Genomic DNA, 17014 nt, shown 5'->3' with positions numbered 1-17014 from the left:
CAGGGAAGGAAAGTTCACCCACCTGTCAAAGTGTTGGAGAAATAATTCCCCAACCTTGGGGTAGGGGTAGTCTGCTCAGCAAAGGCTAGGACTGAGCATCTACAAATACTAGTTTTTCCATTGCCTTGCTTCTTATTTTTTCTACATCCATTAATCTACTTTTGCATTTAATCTAAATTACTCTTGCTTCTTGTGATTAATCCTCAAGTCCTGAAAATATCTACCACTATCTCAAATTATTGTCAAATATTTTAAATATCAAATACAGACTGATCATTGTGTTGTTGTTTTTAAAATGCATACAGTACTTTATTTTATTTTTTATGATGTGCCAGGTAGTAATTGTGACTAGAATGGGTTTTGATGAAGAAACAGATGTACTAATCAACACCATCAGTACAGTGCACGGTAAATGTTATTTTTCATATTGCTTGGAAACTGTATATGCCCTAATGTTTGCGTGCATGCATGCTTGCTTGCATGTTTCAATTCAAAAGTCTTGGATCAGAATCTCAAACTCCCATATTATTATTATACATTCTGTAGTTCTCTGAGCAATGATGATTTCTCTGTTTTAGTTTCCTTTCAACAAGATAGAGACACCTGCGGTGATTTCATGATAGGTGTTTATTTAAAAACAAGCACAGTGAGCATTGAGAGCCAGGTAGGACTACTAGAATATAAAGTTGCATCAGCTCCTCCACAAGCAAGTGTGATCATCTCTTGAAGCCCCACAAATGTCTTCCTAACTAAAAATCTCAGACCTAGATATGTTTGTTTCCCTCAAATCTCTGCAACTTTCTCCAGCCTTCACCTCAGGTTGTGGAGCATGTCCCAGCCACCAGCTATCAATGTTCAATTAATAAATCTTTCCAAATCAAGCAAAAGCCATTGAGCAGGCACCTCTGAATTGCTGTAGAAACATTAGATGGTCGTTAGGAAGCAATCTGATATACAGATGATGGTCACTTCACAGTCATTACAGCATGATACTTTCTGCCTTTGGATGAAATATGAATGAGACTTTTCGTAGGAAATACAACCCCTTTGCACGAGCTTTTCTATAGAACTATAGTTATCAGCTTCAGAAGAACCAGGATATTAAGCTATGGTTTGAAGTTGACTTAATATCCAGACGTGTTCAGAAGCTGCTAACCAGAGTTTCCTGGTCCAGAGGAAATTAGAAACTATGTATTGTAAATGGAAAAGTTTCCTATTTATTTGCTGTCTCACATCAAGGGGCTGAATGTATGGAAAACAAAGGCTCATTCATATCATTAAGACAACAGATGATCATCTGAAGTTGCCCTTTAAAGATTAATAATAACTTGGTGCACAAAATGTAAAAAGAACAGAAAACTTCCCAGTACATTTATATAAATATTAAAGATAAAGTAAATATCATTACTATATGCTGGTATTTTTCACGCTCTCTTGTCTGATGGAACCTGACAAATGTTATTATTGGTTATTATTGGCCGTATGACAATTTCCACAGCTTCAAATGAACCTTTAACTTGAGTCACTAACTTGCAGCTCTGTCTTCCAACAGGCTTGAAAATTGTGTATTTAGATTCTGAGGAAAGAGGGACTTTTCTAGAGAGCCAAGATGTAATAAGTAGGTGAGTATTCTTCACTATTAGAAAATAGACTGGGATCTTGCAATTATTACAGAAAGGATTTGTAGGATGTAACTGAAGGTAGTCATACTAAAACTTCCCCACCTTTGCTTCGTTTGCAGTTTGGAAAGATCCTCTTGTGTGGTTGTATATAATCAGAACATTGGACCTGATTTCCCTTGGACTCATTTTTCATTAGTGGTGGAATATAATTATTCAGAAAAATCATGCTGGCTTGATATTTGCAAAAATCTGAATGTTTTTTACATAACTTTCATAACCACTGTTCCGGAAACATTTGGAATCGGTAAGTGAATGTTTAAATACTAAATAGATGATAAAAGTCAAATAGGTTTGGGCATGCTTCATAAAACGTGATCCAATATCTTTTCAAATGGTTACATAAAATTGACTCCCGGAAATGAAAGTCGCATAAAATCAGATCGTGCCCAGGGTTTCCTCCCCCAGCTATACAGCTGTAAAGGCAGAAAAGAACTAGTGCTGTGCTCTGATCTAATGGGAAAACTAATATATAGTGTTAATATAGCATTTTTTAAATATATTGTTTTGTGCTAGTCAACTCTAATGGGGTTTAAAAAAAATATAATTCAGCAATCTTAATCTTTTACTTATACATTAGTTCAGTAATCCTTACAGCAACCTTGTAAAGTATGTCAGTATTCATAATACAGATTGGTAGCTGAAGCTGAAAGATTGTAGTTTGCCTGAAATAGCTTTATATAGATTGAGAGGAGATTTTATTCCAGGACTGCCTGACTCACAGTTCACTTAAAAGCAGCATGATCATGTGCATATCTATGGCATCTCCATTATATATATTTAGGTGCCAAGCAATAATGCTCTTCTTCAACCAGGGCTTTGGCTAATTAATATTCTAAAGCATTTTAAATGTGTTTGTGGGAGGGGGGTTGTTGTTTTCTGTTTTAACTACTCAATTGTGCTTTTATCTTGTGTTTTTATGAACTGCACTGAGACCTTTGGATGAAAGGTGGTATAGATATCTTAATAACAATAATACTAATAATATTCTTTAGAAGAGGTTTCTCCAGATAATTTTGGGTGTGTCCTCCTGGAACTGCCAATTCCATATGTTTTTCTGACATCTGAGGGCCTTCTCAATACCCCAGAAATCCTTCAGTTACTGGAGTCCAAGTAAGTAGTGAGCATCTTGCATTCTCTTTGCGTTTCCATTGTCATAGCTTGCAATTCCTCCTCAGCCTGTTCTCTATGGCTGTTAATAAGGATTCAACGTTAATAATCACTTGCAACCTACTTCTCAATTAAATGTGGCCAGTTGAGGATGAAGGAATCTGTCAATTTAGGTTTCTCACAGCTTCTCATTTTTCCAAGGCTAAATTCACTTTTCCACAATTCCTCAGCAATTTGCATTTTAAAACATTGCCAGCGTTTGGGTGCAAATTTATCCTAATAAGCACATTTTCCTATCGATTTTTTTCACTAATATACACATTTTTGCAAACAGTTACTAATAATATAATGCATTTTTGCATGTTATTTTCACTAATATATGCGTTTTTATGCACATTTCCCCTTAATATATGCAACATGTAGGTTGGTTGTATTGCAAAATTTGGCAAATGTCAATTTCAGATAATGGCTGTTGTCTGGTTTGCATATTGTTTTTGGAAGTGTGAATTAGATCCCCCCCCCCTTAAAATACAAGCAAAATATAATTTATTCCCGTTGGGGTGGGGTGGGGGGTTGTATGCCCTAGCCTTTTGTCAGGTAATTCAGTAGCAAGCAATGAACTGGCAGAGGTGTGCGATGCTGGAGAGGTGAGCAAAGTCCTCTTATAATTTAGCAGGGCCGGATGACATGGGCAAAGAAAGACTACCATGAGAAATAATGCTGGGACATTCAGTGCAGGAAGAGCACAATTTTAAGTATTTCAGTTGGGTTACTGAAATGTACACAGCTGGTCTACTAACAGGGACTAATCTGTACAGGTACAATATTACATTTATTGAGAGGAAGTGCTGTGAGGCATTACAGTTCTTTGGAAGCACGGACCGTTACATCGTGATGACTGTAGATGAATGCACTGCTATCGTTATTCAGGTAAAAATATGTGGCAGTTAAAGATTTTTCCCTTGCGTATATGCAAAGTTTTATGCTGTCCTGGACACTGAAGGGGTCTAAGATGTTTCACAGCTTAGTAATAAGTTAACATTAGAATATGTCAAATAATACGTAAATCTTGATAATCTGTTAGCCAAGGGGGGATTGTTCTGTTGTATACCTACTAAATATATTATGTATTTTGCTCTATGATCCTGTGCATATCTACTCAGAAGTGAACCTTATTGAGTCAGTGAAAATTGCTGCTGGATAAGTGAGTACAGAGATGGCCACTTACCCTGCTCTGGGTTGACAGCGTTGGCAGCCCCTCACAGGCTATCCTCCATTTCCCTCATAGCAAGGAATCACATCCCAGCGGCCGACAGTTGTAAAATCCCTCACTGGCCACATTACAGGGCAGAATAGCCCAGCAAGGCTAAAGTTTAAATTGCCCAATCATGGGCTGCCGAGGGGGTGGAGCCTGTTTGGTGGGCTTGTGCTCAGAAGTTCTCACTCTGGTCTGCCAATTAAGCGAGTACACAAACACAGCTTTAGATCAAGTGGGTGATTGTTACTCAAGGCATAAACTTTATAAAGTGAATTAATGAAGGTTGTCAATCAGACTTTTGAGCCTGTAAAATTACAAATCTCAGATAAATGGGGGGGTAATAAGTATAAGACACCCCCTTGTATAAGACGCCCCCAATTTTTTTGAACCCAAAATTAAGAAATCAGTATTTCTTGAGCTGTTGAGCTTTTCTAGGGGGAGCTTACCCTTGAGTTGTTTACTTATCCATGTATAAGATGACCCCCAATTTTTGCCTAATTTTTAAAAAGAAAAAAACCATTGTCTTATACACGGAAAAATATAGTAATACTCATGTGGAAGCAAAAATATTGGTGGTTCTTTTTTTCTTCTAATCCACACTTCAATACTGCATGAATTAGTTGCAGAGTTTAAGAGATTCATGACATTTTAAACATTTAAGGCACACTCACTGATTCTGCTATGATTTACAGTGGTACCTCGGGTTACATACGCTTCAGGTTACATACGCTTCAGGTTACAGACTCCGCTAACCCAGAAATATTACCTCGGGTTAAGAACTTTGCTTCAGGTTAAGAACAGAAATTGTGCTCCGGCAGCAAGAGGCCCCATTAGCTAAAGTGGTGCTTCAGGTCAAGAACAGTTTCAGCTTAAGAACGGACCTCCGGAACAAATTAAGTACTTAACCCGAGATACCACTGTAATAGGCATCTGTAATACGAATCTCAAAGCACACCTTAGCTTAATTATCCCTGTTTTATGGAAAGTGAAACTCACTTTCAAAATTAGGAGTGAAATCCTGTGCTTCAACCATTTTTGATGATAGCTATAGTCTTGCATATACAATCAGCTCCTTGCTTTATACTTATTTTGTTGCAGAACATGGAAGAACTTGGTTATGAAAAATCTTCTGATAGCATTGTGTTAAGGCTTGTGGTTCTGTCACTCCAGTACAGCTCCTGTTGGATTATTTTCTACTCCCAAGAAAGATTAAATTCAGAGTAAGTTCATATCTTTTGTTTGATCCTAGTTCATGAGGTTTAGAAGCATGCCATCTTTTTTTTTAAGAAGTGAAAGCTCAAATTTGCAATATTTCTGCCAAGGCTGTAGCTGTAATAATAATAATAATAATAATAATAATAATAATAATAATAAATTTTATTTATATCCCGCCCTCCCCAGCCGAAGCTGGGCTCAGGGCGGCTAACAACAATCAAATAATCAAACAATCAAATAATCCAACATTCTAAAACATTTCATTATAAAAATTAATTAAAATCAAATTAATGGCAACCTTTAAGCAAAATTCTGTGCAGGTTGCCAGAGGAGGGAGTCAGGCTGGGCCCTGACCAAAGGCCTGGTGGAACAACTCTGTCTTGCAGGCCTTGCGGAAATGGAGGAGATCCTCTAGACCAGGGATGTCCAACAGGTCAATCAGCTCCTTTTCCTTTGTGTTGGCCTAAAAGCATCTGGTCCCTCCCCCTCCCTCCATTTTCGCATAACTGCTGGAATGGAAGACGGAGTTTTTACTCGTCTTACATTTTGCTCTTAATAACGGGGCTTTCCTCCCTAAAAAAAGCTCTTTGACCTGAACCCCTCCAAAATGGAATTGTCCTCCCTTTAAAAAGCTCAACAACTTTGACCTGAACCCTCCCCAAAAGGGGTAGATCACTGCCAGGCCCCCCCCCCCCGTGAGTAGATCACAGTTTCTTGGGAGTTGGACGTCCCTGCTCTAGACCTTTCCCCTGAATGTTCAGTATGGAAACAATAGTCTACCTGTTGTTTAAAACATACCTGTTCCTACCTTCCAGCATTCTGGCAATTGACTGCAAACACTTTGATATAGCAAACACTAGACACTTACTCTAAAATGTTTATTTTATTAATATCTCATACAACGGAATATCCTTAAATATATTTAACTATGTTATGGTTAAGTTATTTATCCCAGTTCTGTGTATCCTCAGTTGCCCCCACCACAAAATTGTTGATTATGGGTCTGATTGCTGCACATGCCTTAACAAAAATGTTTTGACTGCTGCTGTTCGGGAGCTGAATAGCAGCACGTTAAGAAGTGCAGGCCTCTTAAAAATGCTGCAGCCTAGCCAGTCACTATAAAGATGTTATTCCTCACTAATTATTTACAGGACAACAGGGTCATTTCTGCATCCACATTCACTTTCCTGGTGCAGTCTGACTTTCTTCAGATCAGACAGAAATAGCTACCTTAAATGCTCTTTCCTTGTGAGGTTATGGAGAGAAGTCTGGGTTGTATGAATACTACCCATTCTGAGATATCTTGCTTTGATTCTTGTGGATACAATCCAACTAAGTTTTACTGGGAATTGACCCATTGAAGTCAGTGGGCATAACTAATTTCAGCCGGCCTGCTCTGAGTAAGACGTAGTTAGATACATTTGTCAGTTTTGCAGTTACTGAAGTGTCTTACATTTTTAACTTTGTTATTTTTTACTGTATCATGTAGTTCTGCCTGTTCAGTTTTTATTGCATCCTTTCTATAGGTTAAGAAGAAGAATAACAGTGAATCTATATTTGACCGTACACCACTTAGAGATTTTATTTAAATGGTATTAAGTGGTATATACTGTAAATGTTTTAAAATAAATACATATATCACAGAAAGGAAAAATATTGGAACAAAGTAAGGATACATAGGGAAAGAATTCTGGCATGCAGTGTAAGCCAAATATATACATTTTATAAAAAGAGATAACTCTAAAGAATATTAATGTTGTTTGTACTTTATCACACTGTTTCCCCAGCAAATGTTCAGGTAACTTAATGTTCAATATTTTATAGATTTTGAACACAGATATTGACTAAGTGTAATGAAATACTACTTTATTTAGGTATAGTCTAGCTGGAAAGACTCTGCATCACCTAACCTTGATTTATGGAGCCTTGGTTTCATTTGCACAGAAGTCGGAAGACTTTGACGTCAAGGTAGTTTTTGTAAAATATATTCTTTAATGTTGCTGATGAAACTCCATTAGCAGAATATTTGGTCCTTCATGCACAGACAAAAGATAGGAAATTGGTTAGATTTTAATATCTGCTTGTAACGAAATCTCAGAGAATGTGTGGGATCTGATAGTAACCTGGTTTGCATGAAATGCTAAGATATGGTCTGTTTGCACACCCAAACCTATCCTCACCAATTAACTATGATTTGGTAGTGATCAACGAATTGGAATATAAAACCACTGTTTGAAGTTGGCTTATGAATTTCAGCTTGTGCCAATCATGTTTTCTTGTTGCATCTAACCCCACTATGCAAGCATAATCCTGGTTAGTGTTGGTGCCCCGCCTCAAGATGCTCACCTGTCTAGAGAGAAATGCGGCAAAAGTGATTAGCAAACAGAAACCAACATTAGGTGAAACAAGACTCCAAAGATTGACCCTGCTTTGTTCAACAAACTATAGTTAAAGCAAACCATAGTTTTGAGTTACAAGTGGATGTGGCCACAGTTTTCAATGTTTTCAAATAAAGCTGTGTTTCTTATGTCATCACTTGGCTTCCCCCACCCCAATCATTTGGTTCTCATTTGTGGAGCTGAAGGCTTAGAATGAGAGTACCTGATTCCTCGAGTGCTGGATTCCTCATTTTTTTACATAGCCAGTTGGCACCAGTGCAGATTGAATTTTCTTGTGTCATACCCTACATTCCCAAATGTGTGCTACAAAACACAAGCAGAAGTGCAGGAAGAAGGTGCAGATGCAGTCCAAAGGTATACTCACTCAATAAGTTAAGGTACAGGGCAATTCTTCTTGCCAATCTAGCAGTTCAAAAGCACGTCAAAGTGCAAGTAGTCCAGCAGTCTAGAATCACTGTACTGAGTAATCTTGTGGCAAATTTATATCACACAAGCTTCTGCTATCTATTGTCACAAGTATTGCTTGTTTGCACTGCCCAGGCTCTGTCCATTGTAGCTGGCACATGATAAGTTTCAAATAATTCTGGCATGCAACAGGAGGAAAAAACACTGTGGTCTGAACAGAAGTACCTAATGCCATGTTACCACTAGAGGTCAGCAAGCTCAGTTATCACAATTCAGCAATCCATTATTAATGTAAATTCTCTAGGTTTTTCTTCATCTCCCTCTGCCCCCCCCCTCCTGATTTCCCCCTCTAAATAATTACTTTTAAATTGAGATTTATTATATATAAATATAATATTTGTCTTTGTCTTTATATCTTGCTGTATGCTTATAATGATGAGGAAGAGATCACTGTCTCTTTTCAATCTTTCTCAAATTTCACATTATTTTGTTAATGGAAGTACGGTAAACCTGCAACTTACTTAGGGGGTTATGTTCCAGGGATCGCAGCTAAAGCCAAAATCGCATATAGTCAAAACATATTAGATACAATGGTGGGAAGACATTTTTCCTGGAACCTCGCCCCCCCCCCTTTTTTTTGCCATACATGTAAAACTGAATGCACACAAGTTAAATGTATGTAAGTTACAGGGTTATTATATTTACTCTAGAATAATTAAGGATTAACAACGTTTTGGGGGCTGTTGAACACATTTGGAATTCTGAGAAAGGGCCCCATGGGCACCACCTTCTCTGGTTGCTTCTCTTCCCCCCTCCCCCGGTCATCCTCTCCTTATCCCCCAGACAGAAAGAGAGAGAGAGAGAGCACTCATGTGTTCTATGATATGATGGGGGTTTTGAGGGGCATCCTCAAATGTCCTGGGAACCAGGGTAGCTGCTATAACACAGGTGTAATATGATGTTAATGCCTAGCTTTAGTTACTGCAGAGCACATTAAACTGTTAAATTACTAACTCTAGTTTCTCTATAGGGCTTGACCACATCTGAGCATGATTTAGCTGTTAATTCATTTCCCCCCTCCATTCAAATTAGAACAGAGTAATACACATGTATTTGAATTCATATATGAGAAGAAACTTTGGTCTTTCCTGTTCATACAAGAAGCCATTCCCTTTTGTGCCTGTCCCTGCCTTTAATTTGTTCATTCTATAATGCTAATTAAGTAGTGACAAAGCATGTGAGCAGATACCTGCATGAGTACTTTTCGTGGTTTTTTTAAAGTCCTGATTAAGCTCCTGATGTTCTACTTGGAAAAGAAATGAAAGCAAATGTAAATTCTTAGTTCAGGCTGTTGCCCGATATAGCTGGGGTAGAATTTTTTAATGAGGCACCTCTGTGTATAGAGCTTACTGGAAAATTGATAACTGAGGCCTTGGCTATCTTAATGTTGTATCTAGGCTGACATTGTTAACATGCAGCATCAACCTAGGCATTAAATTGCCAAGGATTCTTGTTGTTTTGTTCCATTTTATTTAATCTCTGTTGTGAATTTATAACAACATTTTAGGTGGTTCTTGCACCAGGAGTTGAAGAGACAGCCCTTTTGATTCGTCAGATTGCTGACCACATTCTGATGACTTCTCAAAGACATCCTCAGGAATGGCTAGACAAATCCTGGCTTTCCGTCTTGCCGTCAGAGGTGTGTTTCTCTTAAACATATAGGGAACCTGTGGCCCTCCCAAATGTTGCTGAAGTACAACCTCCCACCCTCCCATCATCCCTGACCACTGGCAATGTTGGCTGGGGCTGATGGAAGCAGCAGCTGGAAAGCCACTGGTTCTCTTCTCTCCTTACAAGGGACAAGCAGTTCCTGTTTCATTGCATTTCTTTTATCCTTAATGTGTGTAGGCTACAATAGCAGGAAACACTATTCAAATGCAGCTGTTGCACATGAACGGATCCTCCAGCGGATAAGGACTGCAACCCACTTTACATGGTAGGCTGCGGTCCTTCCTTGCTAGTGGGTCTTCCAGATGGAAAAATGCAATCTGCCCATCTCTTATCAAAGAAAGGAATAAATCGCTGTATGCTGCTGGCTGGCTAAAAGCCATCCTATTTGTAAATAAATGTATGTTTTATATAATGATGTAGTTACTTTCTGGAAGGAAGATCCTGAAGCAAAACACATAAATGAGAGAGGTGACCAGACTGAGATGTTGCCTGCCTTACCTGATCTTAGTTGATTCTCCAGGAAAACATGGCTGGAGGCACTGGCACACACTGATTTCTCACGGCAAATGAATCTGATTTATCCTCTTTCATTACTGTTGCTTTCAACATGGCAGATGCAGGCAGGGCAGAAAGGGAACAAGCTGTTTTTAATGCCTTGTTGAAATTGTAATTTATAATGTCTCTTTCGCAGTGCCAGCTTCCTGGAAACTGGCTTAATTATAATATTGTTATGCTTGCCCCAGTTTCCTGAGTGGTGAGAAGTTCCAGGAGCTCAGCATGCACCTGGATTTGGTTTCCTTCTAAGTGGAGGGACTTAAAATATTTTGTAATATTTGAATTTATATTATTTTGGGCATAGGTGGAGGTGCAGTTTAACTCCTACAAATGGTAAACTCTGCTGCCTTACATCGGATCCCCAGAAAGGCAGTTTTCAAAAGACACTTTCTAAAAACTAGCCCTTTGCTTCTTTCTTTGTTCCGTTCAAAAAGCCCAGTCTTTGCTTATTTCCACTCACTAAGGTAGGTAACATCAGCTTGAGCAGCGGAAAATAAAAAGGATTACCTTTGCCAAAATGGCTCTTGCCTTCCAGAGGCGTCTTCAGCTATCTTTTTACTTGTAGCCTCTCTAACAGCAGATGTGCCTGCCAACTTGGCCCGCTAACCATTAAGGTACATTTGTAGGCATTCTGGCCCCAGGAAACCTCTTTTATCCTACTTTGCAGCAATCAGTTAGCAAACTCATAAGCTATTGCCTTTGAACTCAAAACAAAGCAAACATCACTTGCAACTGTCCTTGAAAACATAACAAAGTTAATTCTGGTTTTCCCCCTCAGGAAGAGAAATCCTTGTTTACATTTCCATGCATGAATCCTCTAGTGGCTCAAGTCATGTTAAAGAAAAGCTCTTCACTGGAGTGGCTTCTGTCAGCAACTTTTGACCAGCTTCATGCGCTTCTCCCTGAAGTGCCTGAGAAAGTTCTGAAGGTCAGATATTCAGGACCCCTGCATCTCCTGTGTACTGTGTGTGACTGTGTTTATATGTGTTTATGCAAGAATCCAGTACTTTAGGTTTGTCCAATCAGTGGCATAGCGTGGGTTGCAGCGCCCAGGGCAAGCAAGCCACTGACACCACCAGGGTGCCTCACCTGAGCCAAGCGGGGCCACCTCACTGCACTGCCTGCCCATGCAGGTGGGAGCCTGCCCGGCCAACATGACCCTTGGCAGGTGAATCCCCCTGATACCCACAGAGAGGAGTGCTGGGCCAGGCCGCACTGGAGTTACCCCTTACCCTCCTCCCTCCATTAGTGCTGGCTCATTGTGGGCCTGAGCTGCTCTGCTGCCTTCAACAAGGTAGGGCAAGGATCCTCATGGAAGCTGGCGCCTGTATGTGGATGCCTGGTTGGTCCCCTTAAAATTTTGCGCCTGGGGCCATGCCCCTCTCCCCGCTATGCCATTGTGTCCAATTGATGCACAACCGCCATGTGGGTCCTTTTGGATATGGAAGAGGGAGGAATGGGGGTGTGGCAGAACACACTGCTGACACACACGGGGCCCAGAAATGCACCCCTTGTGCAGAACGGTTGCCGCCTATATAATTTTGAAACAGAAGGGTGACAAGAAAAATTCCTGACGCTGAATTTATTTTTTTACAACTTGATCCGTATTATATGTGTTTCTATAATGCATGCCATCTGCAGAAACCTGCAATTTAAAGTAAATTGGCCAAGACTGTTTTGCGAATGCTGCATGTCCCTTGCCAGGGCCAGCCCACCCATGAGGCAAGGTGAGGTGACTGCCTCAAGTGGCAAGATCCACAGGGGCAGCAGATCCAGACTCCAATAAATGTATTGGTGGCGGCGGCTGCTGCTGTTCACTCTTTGGAGGCCGGATCATTTGCCTTTTTGGCAGGCCCCCTCTGAATGCTGCCTCTACAGCGGCCCCTCGGTCTCCTTCGACTCTAGGAAGGAAATGGTGAGGGCTATCCTCTGGGGGTCTCTTGAATCTGCACCTACCCAGCATGAGCGGGCTCCTTCCCCTCCCCTTGTAATTCCCACTTCAACCATCAAGTAAGGTTGATTTGAAACACACACACCGTTATTTCCAATGTAGATCTTCACTCACCCCTTCTTCACTGGCAGCAGGGAGACACTGTTTTGTGATTCACCTCAGGAGCCAAGATGTCTTGGCCCAACCCGGCCCCTTGCAAACCCATTTATAAAAGGTTCCATATCAAAAGTGTAGACATGCACTGATATAAACCTAATTCTGTGTTGTTACCATAGTTTGGTTGCCACTGAAAAAACTGCCACAGCATAGTTAGGCCACAACAGTAATGTTTGTAATTTCTTGTTAATATTATTAACAAGACATCTTCCACACCTGTATTGGTAGCCCTGATGATGTACCTCGTTTATTACATTGTTTTTACTGGGTTACGGATGTTGCCATTACAGTGTGGGTCTTCAGCTGTGATTTTCCAGTGGCAACTATACCACAATGAGATGTTGCCATTACAGATGCAAGCAGTGATTTACCCTGTGGCGACTATACCAAAACTATACCGTTTTAGGCCATAGTTTTAGGAATCCTGCAATTGTCTTGCTCTTTTTCTCATGTGTGAATGTTTAATGCGATAATGCTGCGTTGCATTTGCCAGACAGCTGCCACCCTAGTGTTACTGGATATTTCAAGATGAAATCCTGCTTATACCACCTTAAGATGTTCTAATACACCAGAACTGTGTTCAAAATGCCATCCTAAGTCTTGATTTGATAGCCAATAGAATTTTATACTTGAACTAAAGCATTAAATCTTCATATAAATTCAGTTTCCCCTTTAAGGTTTTGATGGTGATGTCATTTTTATGCACATTCAGATTGGCGTATTCCCTATCACTGGATAGTTGAAAATGCTGTGGCAATAAAAGCTTCATGTCTTTCTAGTGGTGTAGACTTGAATCTGCTTCTTCCATTCCAGCACTTTAGTGACATCACATCACTGTACATCTTGAACCCTCCAGTAGAGCCAAAACTTCCAGAAGAAACTGTGTCACTTCAAAAAAACATAAAGGGCTCTATCAGCTCTTGCTCTGAAATTCCCTTTTCCAAGGCGGTGTTATCTGGCTTTCAAGGACACAGTCCCTTTACTGAATATTTTGGAAACTATGGTGAAGTACAGAACAGCAAAAATTGTTTCCCAGTTTACTACCAAAATGAGTCCTATACTCCTCTGAAATTAGGTGGAAAGCACAGCAGCTTAATAGCACCTTCAGTACCATACCAGGAAAAAGTTTGTTTCTTTAAGGATAATACAGGCATAGAGCAGCAACAGTACATCCCATTTGCGAAAAAAATGGAAGTGGAAAAAAGAACAACTTCATCACTGCTACCACCAGATGATCTGAAAGGACGTCCCCATATTAACTTTGAAGCTACAATGCCATATTTAGCGTACAACCTGGGTGGAACAAATATGTATCTTGAAAATAGCGCGCAAAACAGAATGTACCGTTCAAAAGCTTCAGGCCAAATGCTTGCTTATCAAGATATTGAAAATGTACTGGAGGTGAAAAAGCAGTCACTTGTAAAGCAATGTGAATCTAGCAAGGATTCCAAATCTTCTTGGCATCTTGTCTCTAGCAGAGAAGATTGTCCAATCCAGCAGAATTCTCAGAGTTTTCTAGGAGAACTTGGTGCAACAGGATATAGTGGTCCAAAATTTCAGTTTGAGGAGACGTTTTGGGGTAACCAGTCATCCGTGCTAGCAATGGATTCATCTCCCCATGATTCAAGTTTCAGCAAAGAATTATCTAGTCCAGATAGATTCTTTAATTTGGACTTTCCAATAACAGGAGAGTACACAAGAAAGAAAAATCCCAATGTGTTATCATCTAATCCAAGAGAATGCGTTTCAGCAGGTAGAGTAAAACCATAAAGCACTCTTTCCTGCCACTCTTTTCTGATTAAGTGAAAAATAGCTTTTCCTTACTATTTTTCTTACAGCTCCATGCCCTTTCACCTGCTATTGCTCAAAATTACGGAAATTTTATCAGAACCATGAGCAGTCGTTTTGTTTAATGGGATATTTGGCCATTCCTACAGAATGAAATGCTGGACCTAGTCTTAACTCTTAACCTGAATGTGTTTGATTCTGTTGTGTTGATGCTTTAGGGCCAGCTCTCAGTTTACTGCTTCAGGCTTTCATTAAAGGAAGCTTCCTCTGAACAGAGGAAAAGTTAATTGAAATCTGTGGTGTTGCTCATATTGTTGAACCTTAGGGAAATTAGGGTGATTATGAGAGAGTTGTAAACAATGCTTTCAACTGGCCCTCGTGGATTAAAGTTGAGATCTGAGTAACTATACTTTTATGTACAGTGGTACCCCGGGTTACATACGCTTCAGGTTACAGACTCCGCTAACCCAGAAATAGTACCTCGGGTTAAGAACTTTGCTTCAGGATGAGAACAGAAATCGTGCTGCGGTGGCGTGGCAGCAGTGGGAGGCCCCATTAGCTAAAGTGGTGCTTCAGGTTAAGACCAGTTTCAGGTTAAGAACGGACCTCCGGAACAAATTAAGTATTTAACCTGAGGTACCACTGTACTCTCTTTTTATACTTATTTTCTACCGAAATCTACTGCTTTGTTGAGCGTTGAAATGCTCAATTATAATTCACATTTCTTTTTTAAAAATTGAGATCTGTGGAATGACCAGACATTAATTAGGTGTTTAACCATGGAAAATAGCCTCTTATGACAAAGCCTTTAAGGATTCAGCCAGTCTGACATTCTTACTGTGCTTCACTGTTTCCTTGCTTCTCTGGGCATATTAATCTTAACATGTTTCCTTTTGATGCATGCTTCCTCATGTGAAGCTGTAAGCTTCATTTTAAACATTTCCCCCTTAATAATGTTGAATTTGTGCAGCTGAACACGTTAATAAATCTGGTTAAAAACCTTTTATTTACAAAGGAATATATCAGTTAATGCCTTAGAAACACTCGAATGCTGCACCATTGTTGAAAATTGGCAGATGTGGGAGTCCATGTAAGCAGCTCTGAGCTTTGTAAAGGAAGAGAAATAACTTAAAGAAATAAATAGTATGGTGTTAAAGCCCATAATTACACAATCCAAGATGCCATTTCAATGTTGTAACCTTGTCTCCATTTTAAGCTCTTACACACCATTGCTTTAGCAAGCAATTAATTCCTTTTTAAGACAGAAATTCAGGGCACCATGTAGCCAACAGTAAGTACTTTAATTAATCCAATGGGAGTTAAATAGAAGCTAAACCCTCTCAAACTGAAATAAATGGAACTTAAAGTGCTCCATTTTGGCTAGATCACTCCTTTAAATGCCTAAGCATGCAGACTTTTTCTTACTGCTGGATGGGATTAATGAGTTAGATCTGCATAATGCCTACTAGGTAATTGCTCACTTCTACACTTTTTTTTTCCTACAGCAGGTTTAAAATGCACCCAGTTACCACAGCTGAAAAAAAGACGTCTCACCTATGAAAAAGACCCTGGGAGAAGCGATGGTCAAACACGTCTAAAATTCCTTTAAAGGAAATGCAACCTCACCTTTCACACTTCTGTTTATATGTGATATACTTTAAGCAGTTTTAAAACAATGTTTTAATTTATTGTATACTTACTTTTAAACAGTTTTTAATATTTTCTTGTAGTGCTTGTTCGAGGGTGGGTTTTTTTGGAGATTGTAGAAAATAGGTTAGATAAGCCTGGAAAATTATTACACAAAGATGTGGTATGACGATTAAAATAAAGCACTGCATACTTAAATTATACATCATCTTTATAACTCATTCGGAGCATCTCTAGAAGGGGGGGGCCTATATTTTCAACTCTGCCTGCAGAATTTTGAACATCTGTCAGGGACAAATGGCAGTTGTCCTGATTTGAGGCCAACAGACCAAGTTGTCACCCGTAGCTACCAGTGGATTGCTGCTAAGTCCATATTTCAAGACTGGACGGGAAAGGGGCACTTTCTAGGAATCCAGGAAGAACTAGAGGAGAGAGGAAGCTCCCAGTTGATGTAGACCTCCTCCCTTTATTTGAGGCTGAAGGGGAGATGTAAAGTGGTGGTTGTCATGAGAAACCAGCTTGTCACTCCTGCCCAGGGCAGTCTCTTTATTGGGCCATAAATAAATGGTCTTAGAATATGTCAAATATCTCGGGGGAAATTCAGTGTGGCACGTTGCCAATTGTTCTGACAGTACAGGCTTTTCAGCTTGCCAGATGGAATGATCCTCCCTCTTCTACATGATCTGGTACTTCTCCTCATGCCCCCCCCCAAACCTGAGCCAATTTCAGGGGGGGGAGGGGGGAAGTCCCGTTGCTTCCGCTAGCAGCACTAGTTACAGTGGTGCCTCAGGTTACAAACACTTCGGGTTACAAACTCCACTAACCCGGAAGTAGTGCCTCGGGTTGAGAACTTTGCCCCAGGATGAGAACAGAAAATCATGCGCCAGTGGCACAGCAGCAGCGGGAGGCCCCATTAGCGAAAGTGCGCCTCAGGTTAAAGAGCGGTTTTGGGTTAAGAACAGACCTCCAGAACGAATTAAGTTTGTAACCAGAGGTACCACTGTAATTGAATCCAGCCTCTGAAAAATATTCCTATAGATCTACAGTATAGGGATCATTGCTTTTAAAGGCCATTGAAGTACAGTCATACCTCATGTTATGGCTGCTTCAAGTTACGTGT

The 17014-nt window shown here is 40.0% G+C and overlaps 1 protein-coding gene across 3 annotated transcripts in view; it reads left to right on the top strand.

Annotated features, from left to right (window-relative positions):
• The window catches only part of SHOC1 (shortage in chiasmata 1), a 39512-nt gene extending 23415 nt beyond the window's left edge, over nucleotides 1-16097 (top strand). For all 3 annotated transcript variants that reach the window (XM_080986662.1, XM_080986664.1, XM_080986663.1), the window contains 11 exons: nucleotides 336-408; nucleotides 1553-1622; nucleotides 1742-1926; nucleotides 2675-2792; nucleotides 3608-3719; nucleotides 5146-5267; nucleotides 7137-7230; nucleotides 9634-9765; nucleotides 11131-11280; nucleotides 13273-14212; nucleotides 15753-16097. In XM_080986662.1, the coding sequence (XP_080842788.1) occupies nucleotides 336-408; nucleotides 1553-1622; nucleotides 1742-1926; nucleotides 2675-2792; nucleotides 3608-3719; nucleotides 5146-5267; nucleotides 7137-7230; nucleotides 9634-9765; nucleotides 11131-11280; nucleotides 13273-14212; nucleotides 15753-15856 (2100 nt within the window). In that variant the 3' untranslated portion in view covers nucleotides 15857-16097. The remainder of the gene's footprint in view (nucleotides 1-335; nucleotides 409-1552; nucleotides 1623-1741; nucleotides 1927-2674; nucleotides 2793-3607; nucleotides 3720-5145; nucleotides 5268-7136; nucleotides 7231-9633; nucleotides 9766-11130; nucleotides 11281-13272; nucleotides 14213-15752) is intronic.
• The last annotated feature ends 917 nt before the right edge of the window (nucleotides 16098-17014 follow it).

This window comes from Podarcis pityusensis (assembly GCF_964106645.2).
Source record: "Podarcis pityusensis genome assembly, chromosome: 17".
Taxonomy (NCBI): Eukaryota; Metazoa; Chordata; class Lepidosauria; order Squamata; family Lacertidae; genus Podarcis; species Podarcis pityusensis.
The sequence above is the reverse complement of the archived record's forward strand: the minus strand, read 5'-3'. Positions and strand labels throughout refer to the sequence as shown.